The following is a 12,806-nucleotide window of genomic DNA, read 5'->3' as shown; positions in this document are numbered from 1 at the left end:
TTGAAGTTTTGGTGAGAGTAAACTGCTTTATCATCATGTTTTACTAGTGTGTGATTTGCTGCAGTAATTCCTTTACCATCATGTTTAACTAGTGTGTGAATTTGCAACAATGATGTGTTATTTCATTTTGTTTTTACTATAAAATTACCGCAGTTAATTTTCTTACAGTAATGTAGTGTAATCAGTAATGTAATGTAATTATCACACAACTTTATACAATATTGTGCTATATTCTGTCAAATCTCACCAAGATCTCCAAACCCTCTAGAACTAGTAATTACATGGCCCGTTTAAAAAATTAGATAATTTTATAAGTACTAAACAGGGGATATGATATTTTTGGGCTAAACAAAATATCAAAAGGCATGGCAAATGCACATTTAAGCTGCAAAAGATGATGATTTTGGACCATACTATATATCATTTTCTTGTACAGTTTGCTGTCCTTTGGCAAGAATCATTTGTGTGCAGGAAGAAGTCTCAATCTTCATTATTGATATCATCAGCTAATTAATACTATACAATAGGCATGCAAAATTTTTTTCCCACAACAAGTCTGAAATTACAGCAAATATGCAATGTGCCTTTATTAAATCTTCTGAATGACATTTAGATAAAGATCATGACTCTCTTATGAATTTTTTTTTTGAATCAAGTTCTGGGTTTCATTAGAATAACCCATCAAAGTAAATTTTTCTACAGATTAGTAGTTTCACAAAATTGTATCGATTAATTTTATATACACTATAAATGTACACACTATCATCACCATTAGATATATAACACATGTACAAAATTTGAAATTAGCTCATGTGTCACGTATCCAATCGTGATAGGATATACACTGATAATGTTCTTTCTTTTGTATTGTGTGCATGTACATCATAAGTTGAAAGGTCTAAAATTAAAATTCCAAGAATGTGAACAAAACTTTTTGATATTCAGATGCAGGGAATTGGTAAGATTAAATTTGTCTACGGCCGTAGACCGAGAATGGCCCTTACCAATATCACGAACCTCGCCTTGACAGATATTCGTTACATTCATTATTTGCATCACCTAACTCATATGTGGGGTATGCCAGAATTTGATTCACCAAAGATCTCTATATATTCATATACAAAACACTTTTTTCTTTTCTTTTTTTCTTCCTTCCTTTGGAGTGTAATGGTTGGCATTGTGAGAATATCACTTTCAAAACCATTTCCACCATTGAATCAGGGTATGACAGGTTATTCTCTTGTCCTCCTGCAATAAAGGAAAATTGGATATATTTCATTCCCATCCAAGAATTGAATGGCTCGGGTTGAATTGCCCTCGTCTGCTTCATTTTCCCATCTTCTCTTAGCTATAATTTGCCTCTGATCAGATGGTCCACTGGTAGGGAGAGATACTAGTCATGGAAGACAATGCCACAAGCCTCTTGTCTTATGGTCTTCATGACATGATAGACTCCTACAATCAGGAGGCTGCCGAAGTGAACAAGTACTTGTGGCCTGTCTGCATTCGGTTTCCATAGTTTTTCTTCACGCTTAGAAGCCAAGAATACTCCTATCATCCACTTGAAGATTGCCCCCCATCCTCTTGACACATAAACCAAACAAATAAATGATCTAAGCTGCTAGCAAACTTCAGTTTTTGCTTTTGAGATCTTTCCACAGGCCCACTTACCTGTACTGCTAGGACCACCCTATCCATTCAAATCTCTTTACAAAATTCTTCCTTTCATATGGGGAATCATAAAAAGCCCTGAGCGACCACATAATTAGAGTGCAATCAAAGCTTGTTGGTTCAGAACTTAGGCCTTTTTACTATAGAAATCGCCACGGTACAAAAATTGCAGAAGGCCTTGCTTTCCCACGTCCATTAGCACTGCATTCTGTTTGAAGCATTCCATTTCTCCATTTTCACCTTCACTGAGAGCTAAACTTTGTAAAGATTCTAATGGTAAAAAGTTGAATGTAGGCTTAAAGTCACAGATGCAGCTACACATTTGCTGATTAGCTTCGCTCTGTCGTGTGATACAGAGAGCATACGAAATGTATGAGCAAGTACAGAGCTGAAGAGTGAAAGAATGAAATGGAATATATCATTTATATCTTCTTTCCCAACAGAGTTGTAATTGACTTCACAATTGGTGAGACAACTTGAATTACATGTGTAAATCAACAACACACTTTAAGATCTGTATAAACAAAGCTATTATTACTACATACAACATTGGCATTGCAAAGGTAAGATGCCTAAATATTGCATCGGTCGTACCCAGAGAACCATGAAGATGGTTCTAATTTAGACAACTCCTCTTCTTCGGCATTATAATATGGTTCAAACTCCTCACGCCATTGCTCACCTGTACTCTGTGTCTCTCCAGCATCACCTGTTGCCAGTTCAGATACATCGTAGACAGGCTTTACTGCTTCTTTAGGTAGATGAGAATCTGCAAGTAACTGATTGAATACACGGGTCTCCTCTTCATGTTTTCTCATCAATTTTTCTATCTTTTGGTAAGCTTTCTCAGTTTCTTGCTGTGCTTCTGTGGCTCGCTTCTGCACATTCATAAAATTAATTAGAATGATTGTGGATGTAAATCAAATCCACAAATCATAAATGATAATAAGTTCAGAGCTCAAACATGCAGCATGTTAGCTTAGTATTCTCTAGAAGGGAACATCAGTAAGGTCAAATACCCAACAAATATAACAAAGGAGGTAAATATCAATTACCAGCACAAAAAAGAAATCAATATGTCTAATTAACAACATGCGTAATGATTCTGATGATAAAAGGAAACACTATGTAGCTTAGGTACTTAATATGTCACAATCCTGTAAGATGAAAATGTAACAGTATACGAATTCAACCTTCCCTCGTCCCCAGAAAACAACATCCAAGCCCAAAATGAACAACTAACTACCAACTGATTATTTTCCTTGCTAAACTGGTATTGAAACTCAGACACTTGTGCACATTAAGCCATCACAACAATTGACAATGCCAAGTTCTGGTATCTCCAGGGAAACTGAGAGGCATTTCATCCACAGAAACAGAGCAATCCGTTCGACTCTACCCTGCATCCTTAATCCCCTCTCTCTCTCTTCCAACCAATTCACAGCAGCCAGTCCACCAACCCCCAGCAAAGGAATCTCAATCTGTTTCCTGAAAGCCTCATGACCGGTTCTCACTCTTTCTTTCTGAAAATAGCTTAACCCAATGCCGTTTACACCTTCTTTACTAACCCCACACACAGATCCTTCTTCCAACGCCTGATTTTAATGTGCCTATAGTGCATTTTTCAAATTTGTGGTAGTTTATCAGAAAAAGAAAAAAACCACTAGGAGTTTGACATTATTAATTCCCTATCTAAATTGAATATGAAATTTATGTCTGGTGGGTTATACTTTTGGGGTCAGTGTAAATGCCAGAATCTTTTTGCACCAATTAGGCATTTGTTGAACTGGAAAGAAAAAATCCCACACTATCTTGGGTTGGGGAAGAACAGATGTTATTTAACATATTTACACTTAAAGGCTCCATGTGCTACTCAAGGTCTTATTTATTCATTAAGAACAACAGGTAAATTGGATGAAATAATTAGAAATTTAATATCAGAAGTTGAATGACCACTTCGGAAAAACAAATAATTCAGTGCGGAAAACCAATACATATAATAATTTAGTCACTCATTGTGCATTTTGATCATTTTCATTTTGTGATATCAATAATGGCAAATGAAAAGCTACTCTGAACAGATGATGCACCTCCTAATCTGCCATAGCTTGAGGTCATATGCTTCCAGCCATGTACAAGTAATAGGGATAATGGTGCAAGCTTGAAAAGAAGGAAGAAAAGCATTTGGAGCAGAAGTATTGTTTAGGTAAAATAATAAGAACCACAAACACTGATAATGCATTTAAAAGAGCTAGCCTCAATGAAAAAAAACTCGCTATATTTTTTTGGTAAATTCTATCTGTTCATTATGCACCAAAAATGTTGCATCATCCTGTCAAATCTAGTTCACCACCACCTCCACCATTTATGCATGCACATTACATCAAAAAGGATCATACTAATAACAAGAAACGCATAAGAAAAAAGAAAAAAACACATTAAGAAACCTCACTAGTATCTACTCATAATCCAGAGTTCAACACCCATTTGATAAAAGATGAAAAAAAGGTCACATTTTCTTTTCTTCCTTTCTTCTTGAGGATTTTTTCCCTTTGGTTAGAATTAGTATCCTGCTGGATGGGTCAAGGGACTCCCAGAGAACCTCACTGTAAAATAAAGGCAATGTTGAAGAGCCATGGTAGAAGGCTAAGAAACTTGGTGCGTGCCTAGATCACTCTGGACAACTTAGCACAATTTCTAAATGTACCTTCCAATGATGCCAATAAAGGAGAAACAAGGAGAAATGATCCATGCACCAAGGAAAAATGAGAGGAAAATGTCAACTCAGAATGTAAATTGCAAACTCACCTCAGCCACAGCAGTTGCTTCTTCAGCATCTTTAAGCCGTACAAGTAATTCACCAGCAGCCTGTACAGCTTCAGCAGTATCCCTTAGTTGAGCCTGAAGACCTCTGTTTTCATCCCAGAAATATCTCCTCTCCCTTTCCCTTTCAACCTTGAGCACTGAAATTTCTGCAGCAAGAGCATTAATGAACTTAGATTCCACACCTCTTATTCCTGCCTTGGCAGCAGCTTTCTTGACATCTTCTATTCCATCCTGAATCTTCCTATGCCTCGCAAGTAGCTGCATGTGTTTTTCTTCAAGTTCAGCATACTGTTCAAGCATGCGAGCATGTCCCTCCATTGCCATCCGCATTGCTTCTTTCAGCTCTTCTGAACATTTCTTCTCTGAATCTAGTTCTTGCTTTTCCTTTGCCAGTAGTGCCTGGCTAACTTCTAGTTCTGATCTCAATTCTTCAACCAGAGAAATCCACTTACTCTCTGCTTCAGTCCACTGAGCCCTTTCCTGTTCAAGCCTTTCTTCTGCGCTCTCTTCCTTGGACTCTGGAGCTGTGCACAAAGTTGAAGCCAAGCTAGGCTGACATGAATATGTTAACTGTAATAAAGGACTTCTTTTTCTTGACAATTTTGGCGAAGTATCTACATATAACTGCAGTTGGTTTCTCAAGTCTTGGATCTCTTCCAGTAAAACATCCCTCTCACCCAAATCAAAGAAATTTCGATATCTTTCCAACTCATCTTGAGTTCTTTTCAACTCAATTTTTGTCCTTAAAATTTCTGGATGGTTTTCATACTTTTCCTTCAGAAGCTGCAAGTACAAAGTACAAGGTGGAAAGATATACATGAGAAGAGAAGACCATATTAATATGTTGCCTGTAAATGCAATATGTATGTCTCAAATGCTGCAAAACCTTGTGCTCATGAGTCAGAGACAATAATTCATCCTCCATGAACTCTTCAGTGGGTAGGACACCATCCACGAGGCTCTCAAGGCGAAAAATCTTATCTTCCCGTGTTTGACTAATTATTGCATTGCATTCTCTCTCATGTTTGTATTGCTGGACCTAGTCAAGGATTCAAAATGGGAAGAATAAGAATAAGCTCCTTAGTTTTGTAAGGCTCTAATTTATTATCCTAACCTACCAGCCGGTTAAGGTGCATGATCTCAGAATTTTGTTTTGCACATATCTCTTCCAGTGCCATCTCTCTGCGTATTGCTCCTGCTAAGACCTTTTCAACAGCCTGGAAGAAAATAGAAGTGAAATTGACATGCAATAATAGAAGAACACAATTGTTAGCCGTCACTATAAGACCTTACAAATCATGACATACTTTTGGAACCTGTGTCTTGAACTTGTCACTGGATTGTGATCCGTCGATGGGAACTAGCTGCAAATTCGAGCTATCATTGGCATCTTTAAGTTCTTCATGGGGATTCCTCCTCTTACATTTGCTGCACAAAGTCAAAATTGAGTGCTCTTGCATTGATTCAGTTTCAGAAATGTGTGTTTGAACACCGGCATCAACTTTGGCAGTTGGCACAAGTCCTTTGACATCAGCAAATCTGTTTGAGAATCTGAAAGTGGACCTCCTCATAGATGCACTTTGGTGATGACGACCATCCAAAATTTCAAGGCCACGTTGGAGACTAGCAGCCAATTGCCGAGTTGGTTTGGAACTTCTACGTCTTTGACCTGACATATTTAGACAGATGCTATTTGAGGGCTTTGCAAAGGATAAACATGGAGGTTCCGGCTCCAAGTTATCGTTAGCCAAATCTTTGCAGGAAGCAGTTAGTGTTGATGAAGTTCTTAGACTTTTCCTACTACTATTAACAACTTTCGGTGAAACGCTTGGAGTTGGAGATTTTGGAGGTGGAGACACATTGCATGGGACAATGCTGAGATCAGTGGAAGCTTTTGTATCCTCCTCAAAGCACGTTGGAGATGTGCAAGGTGTGCCGTTGAGTTTGTTGTCCAACTCAAATTTCTTTGATGTATCTTCCTCTGCTAGTCTTCTTGATAGATCATCATTCCGTGAACTCAAGACAGAAATGTCAACATTTTCCTCATTAGGCCGTTCAGACAAAATTTTGTCAAGTCCATTGACTGGTGAGGTGATCAGATTATCTTCAGCATTTCTTTCACTGCAGTTATCGTAATTTTGTTTCTGAGAGTTGGAATAATCTGGCAAGTTTGCTACTACACCACTGACTTCGTGCTTGTCCACTTGTTCATCTACTTCTTCCATGTTAACATCGTCCTCCAGAACTGGTTCTCCACTAGATGTCTTACATTGTGGTCCCTCACACATTCCATCATCAAAGCCCACAAGCTGAGCAGTTTTTATTACAGAGTCTGGTTGGTTGACATCCAAACCAATGCTTTGCTCATCACCAGCTGATTGGAGACGAAGTTCTTCATCTTGGTCAACAATTTCCATTTCCTCATCACTATCATCATCTCCATGACGTAAAGCCATTGCACAATTACGGCTAAAATTCAGGAGATTCAAGCTTCTTCTAATATTCCACCCTTTCGAATAATTTCCATCTTGGTTAGTCTGATTTGCATTGGCCCTCATGCGCAGCAGTTCATCCTTTTTTTTTCATGGAAAAACAGAAATTGCATCAGCATTGCCAAACCTCACTGTTGCAATATGTAATTGGTTGCTATTCTAAAAATGTATTTCACTCTCACTAAAAGATGTCTGAAGGCAGAAAAACCTTGTACCTTCAACTGCCTGATGACTTCCCTAAGCACATTTACGTCATCCTGCATTTCTTCATTAATTGTTGCCTTGTTCTTGATTGCCTTTGCACGCTGTGCAAATCTTAGTGTGCTAAAGGTCTCACTCTTACACCTTTGTGCTGGAGAAATAGCACATATCATTGCAAGTTTTGCATTTCCTCCGAGAGATTCCTGCAACAGAAATGTCAGCTTGGAATCCCTGTACGGGATGTGCCTCTGCTTTCCTGTCTGTGAAACCTCCGCAAGAATGTTTATTAAGTTCCTGACATAATTAGAAATAATAACAATGAAGAAAAAGAGATAAATTAACCTTTGCAAAAATTTGTTAACAGTTCATCCGTCAAAGCCTTTATTTTCCACATGGAGACTAAGCATGAGTTGTGTTTTTTTTTGTCAAAGCCTTTATTTTCCACATGGAGACAATTTATTTTCCATAAATTGTGTTTTCAGCATGATAAACTAAGCATCAAATTCCTATTAAGCTGAGCCACATACGTTTTTCCAAACAAGGGCATTCTCACAATAGTAGCTTCAGTAGCAGAGATGTATTACTTTGTGGGATCAATGAAGCCTTAGACAAGTTATAAAGGAACAAGGACAAAGCTCTTGTATTTATACAAGCCCACTGCCTGTATTGATTTCTGTTAGACTCAATTTGGCTTGTAACATATTATTATTGAGGAAAAGTACACAGTTATGACAGTGTACTATCTATCATGTAGACAGACCAAAGGTAGCAAATGGACACACACTTAAACTAAAGAACAAATATAATAGATAAATGAAGTAAACCAAAGGTGGTTAGGTAGTGCTCAACTTAAAGGAACCAACGTTGACAATGTAAGTGATGATCCAAGAACTGAAGACAAACATATTGCGAAGTCTTACCCCAGCTGTGAAAGAGATCGATTAATATTTCCAGCCTCCTTCAAGCGCTCTCCTGCTGCACCTGTGAGCTTCTGTCTTTCAGATCCAGCAAGATCAACAAGATTTATTCTACTTGTTTTCAAGCAGCTTAACCCATCAGAGATGCTCTGCACAAATCAACGCATAGCTAGAAATCAGAGAGCATAAATTGTAAAGTGCTGATCATGATAATATGATAGTAGAGAAAAGAAATGATAAGGAAAAAAAAAAGAAGAAAAAGAAATGATAATAGAGCGAAGGCTCGGTGCAGGAGTCAATCACCTTGCATCGTGATTCAACAACACAAGTAAATACACTATGGGAGCGTGAACTGTCCGCGTTTATACTAGTGGAGCCAGTTCTCCTATTTGACAATCCCTGCAAACATTTAGTAAATCATTAAATTAACAGTCGCTGCAGATTATTTTTCATCCTCCAATATGATACCCAAGAAGCAGCAAAATTAGTATGATACATCCCTGGAAAGGTTTAAACAAGCCTATGCAATTGAAGGATGCCGAAGCCAGATATGACCTACTAACTAAGGCTAAGATTGTCAAACTGTTCTTCTCTGTGTTAGTCAGATCTAGATCTTTTACTGAGATAATGTATACGTAGATTGTGTTAATGCACTTAAGCACATATATAGAAAAGAATTGTTCAAATATTACTTTAGGAACCGAAAAGCATACTTTACGTTAAACATGCAGGAAAATATAGCCGAAAAAAGTAAATTAAGTTTCCTAAAGACTCGTGCATTTTTCACCTTGATATTTCATAAATTGTCCAAAGTAGGAAAAGAATAACTAAAGGACAAAAATAGAACCCATACTTCAGAAGAAAATATAAGAGTCTTCCTCATCTTTCACTTCTAACTGCCAGAATAAAAGTCATAGCAAATAAATAGTTCAAAGTTATGTAAGATACTCCTGGATATTACTACAAGTACTTCTGTTCCCCATGTTGGCAATCAGAAAAGGATAGAACTCAATATATGGTTGTGTGATCAGAAAATTGGTCCTTCCTAGCAAGTTTCCCAATAATAATTGTCCCTCAATTTACACCATCAGATGCCTCTAGATCATCTTAACTTAAATAACATCAACCACAGATATGGTAAGTTTCATTTCTTCATAATTTATCATAGAAAACAGGTGAAGAAAGTGAACATACCTTAATCAAAAGCTGTATTACATCCTTCATTGTGGACACATATTCCTCAGTCAAATTGTCAACATAAACACCAGTTTTAACATCTTCTCTGATCTGGATTGGTAACAAAAGTTCAGAACCAGTAGGAAGTGAATTACAACAACTGGATCCTCCTTTGCATAGGAAGAGAATTGTTTGACATGTTTACCTGAAGGTTTTTTTGACTGGGTTCCAATAAATCAGTTATCTGTTCATTGTAAATCTGTATGCAAATGTCACAAAGTAAGTATAGTGAAAATGGTTCACTCCATGGACAAGTCAAGATAAGGTTGCTTAACCTCAAGAAAAGAACATCGACACTGATACATGAGCTGTCTGTCTGCATGCTTAGTTTGCTCCTAACACAGAAAAACAGAATCTCCATTTAGTTTAAGTACAGGAAGTACAAAGAAACAAATCACTTAAATTTCAGTGGAAGAAGGACTTTTACCTCACTAATTCGCGAAAAAAGCCGCTGAAAAACACGAGGTGTTAGGCCTTGTTGATCATTTGATATATTTTCTTCTAAGGCATTGGCTGGTCCCCATATTGTATAAGTCTTTCCACTACCCGTCTGTCAATTTAGTTTGTGATAATCACTAATTAAAAGTCACAGTGACATAATATAAAGAACATCATCTAATTTCAATCATGCGTAAGCAAGTGCAATTTCGGGCATAGAAAACACATCCATAGATGCAGCAGCAGCGGAAAAAAGTCAATAACTAAAGAATACCTGTCCATAAGCAAATACAGAGCTATTAAAGCCAGCAAGGCAATTTTCCACAAGAGGAGCTCCAACAAGCTCGAATATATCAATCTGAAATTCATAAGGAAAATTAAGAATACTTTCTTTTCAGAAAATTATCTAAGTTTTCCAAATAAAAAGTATCAGCAAACTGAATATCTTGCCTGTGCTGACTCATAGTCAGCAATAGAGTCAAATGTGAAGGTGTGTCCTGCTATTGACAAAGAATCATTAGAGATCTTTTGGACAATCATTTCTCCCTCTTCCTCATCCTTGTTTAGTGGCCTCATTCGCACTATAACCTGGATTATGTAACACCAAAGAAATAATAAGCAGCAATTAATTATTAGGATCAAATTTAGGAACCTACAATAGTGAGAAAAGAATTAGAGCAACAAAAAAACAAGCATTAAAGTTGTTCAAATATTTAACTTGAAGTAATATGTCAACTATATAAACTTTACAGGAATAAAAAGGTTTCTGAGCGCTAGAATTCAAATTACTTGGCCAGAATTTTGCAGCATTAATCCTATACAAACTTAAGATTAAGCAAATAAAATACCGAACAAGGATTTAACTATCTAACTGGTTGACTGACAATCTTCCACTGAACTAATTTGGAATCTTCTCCAATATCTCAGCGAACCAGAAAACAATGTTGACAAAAAAAAATGAGAATCAGCAATTTAGAACTGACAAATTAGAATTAAAATGAGTTATCTCCTACTCCCTCAACTCCACGGTGATCTTCTTTCTGCATGAAAAGAAAAGGCTTATTCAATTCTATGACTGAAGGTTTTATTCCAAGCCAAAGTCTCCAGTTAAGCACAAGCTTACTTTTTTCAGCTAATAATAATTCAAAAACATCGAAAACAAAGAAAAAAAATAAGAACTTACTTTTACTCCAGAATCAGTAGAAGCCGGATTTGGGCCTTTCTCAGATCCCGAAGCCTCCATACTGTGCTTCCTCTTAAGCGGAGGCCGAGGCGGAAGTGGAGATCTAATCTTCGCCGCTGCCACCACTGTCATGGGCGATGGCGATGGTTTTCTTGGATCTGACGGGGAGAAATACTCCACCGCAGCAACTTGATTCAAATCCGCCATCTGCGGTGGCGCATTCTCCTTCGAACTACTCGATTTCTGTCTCCGATGACCACTACTATTGCTGCCAGAAACGCCTGGAATTCTCTGCTTCATCGAACTAGGGTTTGGAGACGACGGAGGCGGAAGGCCAAACGCTGACGTTTCACTCTGGTGACTGTGGTTTTCTTTCAAGATTGTATTTCTTGGCTTCATATCCGGGGGAAAATGGTGAAAATTATACAAAAGAAAAGAAACACGCGCGCACACAGTGAAACTGCAGAGAGTGTGGAAGAAACTGTGTGTAGTGTGTGAGAGAGAAGGTGGGTGACTGGGGACAGGGGTTAGGGTTTGGTGATTCAGAGAGAGAGAGAGAGAGAGAGACAAGAGGGGAAAATGAAATTGGGAGAGGAAGAAAGAAAATTAGCCGTTAGAAAGAGGGAAATTGGGACAATTTGAAAAGGGGAGAGATTCGTTTTGGTATTTAATTTTTTTCCCCTTATTTGAAAATTGGGTAATATTAACTAAAGACTTAAATCAAGGAGACGAATTTATGAGAAATAGCCCTAATATTTGGCCAATTTACACTTATGTCCGACGTGAACTGGCGCAGTCAACTTCTTGAAACAGAGCAGGTGAAAACGATGGTGCTTCAGGTAAATTAAGTAATCAGTAGTATCCCCAAGGTTTTTTGAAATTATACATTACAGCCAAAGGTTTTCTTTCTTTCTTTCTTTTTTTTTTTTTTGATTTTTCAATTTGCCATTATAGAATAAAAAAAGGACAGAAAATGGCATGCAAATTTTCAATATTTATTCTTCAAGGAATAATATGATCTCCACATAGACTTTGGCTTCAACTCATGTCTTGATTTGTTTAAGTTTCTCGTACATATATGAAGTTAATCCAAAGTGCTTAGAAACGATATGATGTGATTAATGTGACATTCTAAATCAATTTGACATTCTAAGGTAATAAGTAGTGCCAAGCTGGAAAATCCTATAACGTCAAGCTACGAAAACTAATTCCAATGGCTAATAACTCCTCAACCAGTATACATACCTCTCTTCCCCTGTAAATACTAGGGGTGGCAATTCCTGACACGACCCGAAAATACAATACGAACCAACACGAAATTAATGGGTTTGGGTTGAGGTTTCGGGGGTTGGGGTTAGAATCGGGTCGAACTCGATGAACCCAAAAAGAAAACAAGTCGATTTTGGGTCAACCTGTGGTGATCTGATATGACCCGTTTACGAATTAAAAATAATTTAATAAACATAAAATTATTTTATCTAACTAAACTAAATCATTCTTTTTTTTCAAAGGCATTAATTACTTAATCTTAAATGAATTTATTTAACTTGTGTGGAGTTAAAATTATTATATTTGGACAAATAATATATTATGTTATTTTTTATTTTTATGCTGTTTTAATATATTTTATATTTGGTTTGAGATAAAACACTTTTACGGTATTTAATTTATTATAGATTTGGTTTGAAATTATTTATTTAAAATTTTATTACTTGATGATGTAATTAATTTTGTGAAAAATTAATTTTATTAGAAATTACAGTGATAAATTAATAAATAAAAATTAAGTTTCTGGCCGACCCGTAACCCGAAATTTTCGGATTCGTGTCAAGTATCCTGACC

General features: G+C 36.9%; 1 protein-coding gene across 1 annotated transcript; it reads right to left on the bottom strand.

The window, feature by feature from the left end:
* Positions 1 to 2,067: 2,067 nt before the first annotated feature.
* On the bottom strand, positions 2,068 to 11,644 carry LOC113734587 (kinesin-like protein KIN-12B). The gene is made up of 15 exons (XM_027261187.2): positions 10,965 to 11,644; positions 10,232 to 10,369; positions 10,056 to 10,139; positions 9,771 to 9,893; positions 9,619 to 9,678; positions 9,489 to 9,542; positions 9,302 to 9,394; positions 8,411 to 8,506; positions 8,111 to 8,256; positions 7,205 to 7,484; positions 5,805 to 7,070; positions 5,616 to 5,714; positions 5,384 to 5,536; positions 4,480 to 5,280; positions 2,068 to 2,549 (listed from the first exon to the last, which is right to left on the bottom strand). The coding sequence occupies exons 1-15, from the start codon at positions 11,361 to 11,363 to the stop codon at positions 2,244 to 2,246; spliced, it is 4,098 nt and encodes a 1,365-aa protein (XP_027116988.2). The 5' UTR covers positions 11,364 to 11,644; the 3' UTR covers positions 2,068 to 2,243.
* Positions 11,645 to 12,806: the final 1,162 nt, after the last annotated feature.

Source organism: Coffea arabica, chromosome 3c, assembly GCF_036785885.1.
Source record: "Coffea arabica cultivar ET-39 chromosome 3c, Coffea Arabica ET-39 HiFi, whole genome shotgun sequence".
Classification (NCBI taxonomy): domain Eukaryota; kingdom Viridiplantae; phylum Streptophyta; class Magnoliopsida; order Gentianales; family Rubiaceae; genus Coffea; species Coffea arabica.
Note: the sequence above shows the minus strand (reverse complement) of the source record. Positions and strands in the feature narration are given on the sequence as shown.

What these genes read in the sequence shown, in the direction of transcription:
- LOC113734587 (XM_027261187.2), bottom strand. Translation starts at nt 11,363, where the DNA reads ATGAAGCCAAGAAATACAATCTTGAAAGAAAACCACAGTCACCAGAGT. An exon ending in TCAAGACACAGGTTCCAAAA is followed by an intron (nt 5,715 to 5,804) that starts GTATGTCATGAT and finishes ATTTTCTTCCAG; the next exon opens with GCTGTTGAAAAGGTCTTAGC. An exon ending in AAGCAACTGCTGTGGCTGAG is followed by an intron (nt 2,550 to 4,479) that starts GTGAGTTTGCAA and finishes ATGAATGTGCAG; the next exon opens with AAGCGAGCCACAGAAGCACA.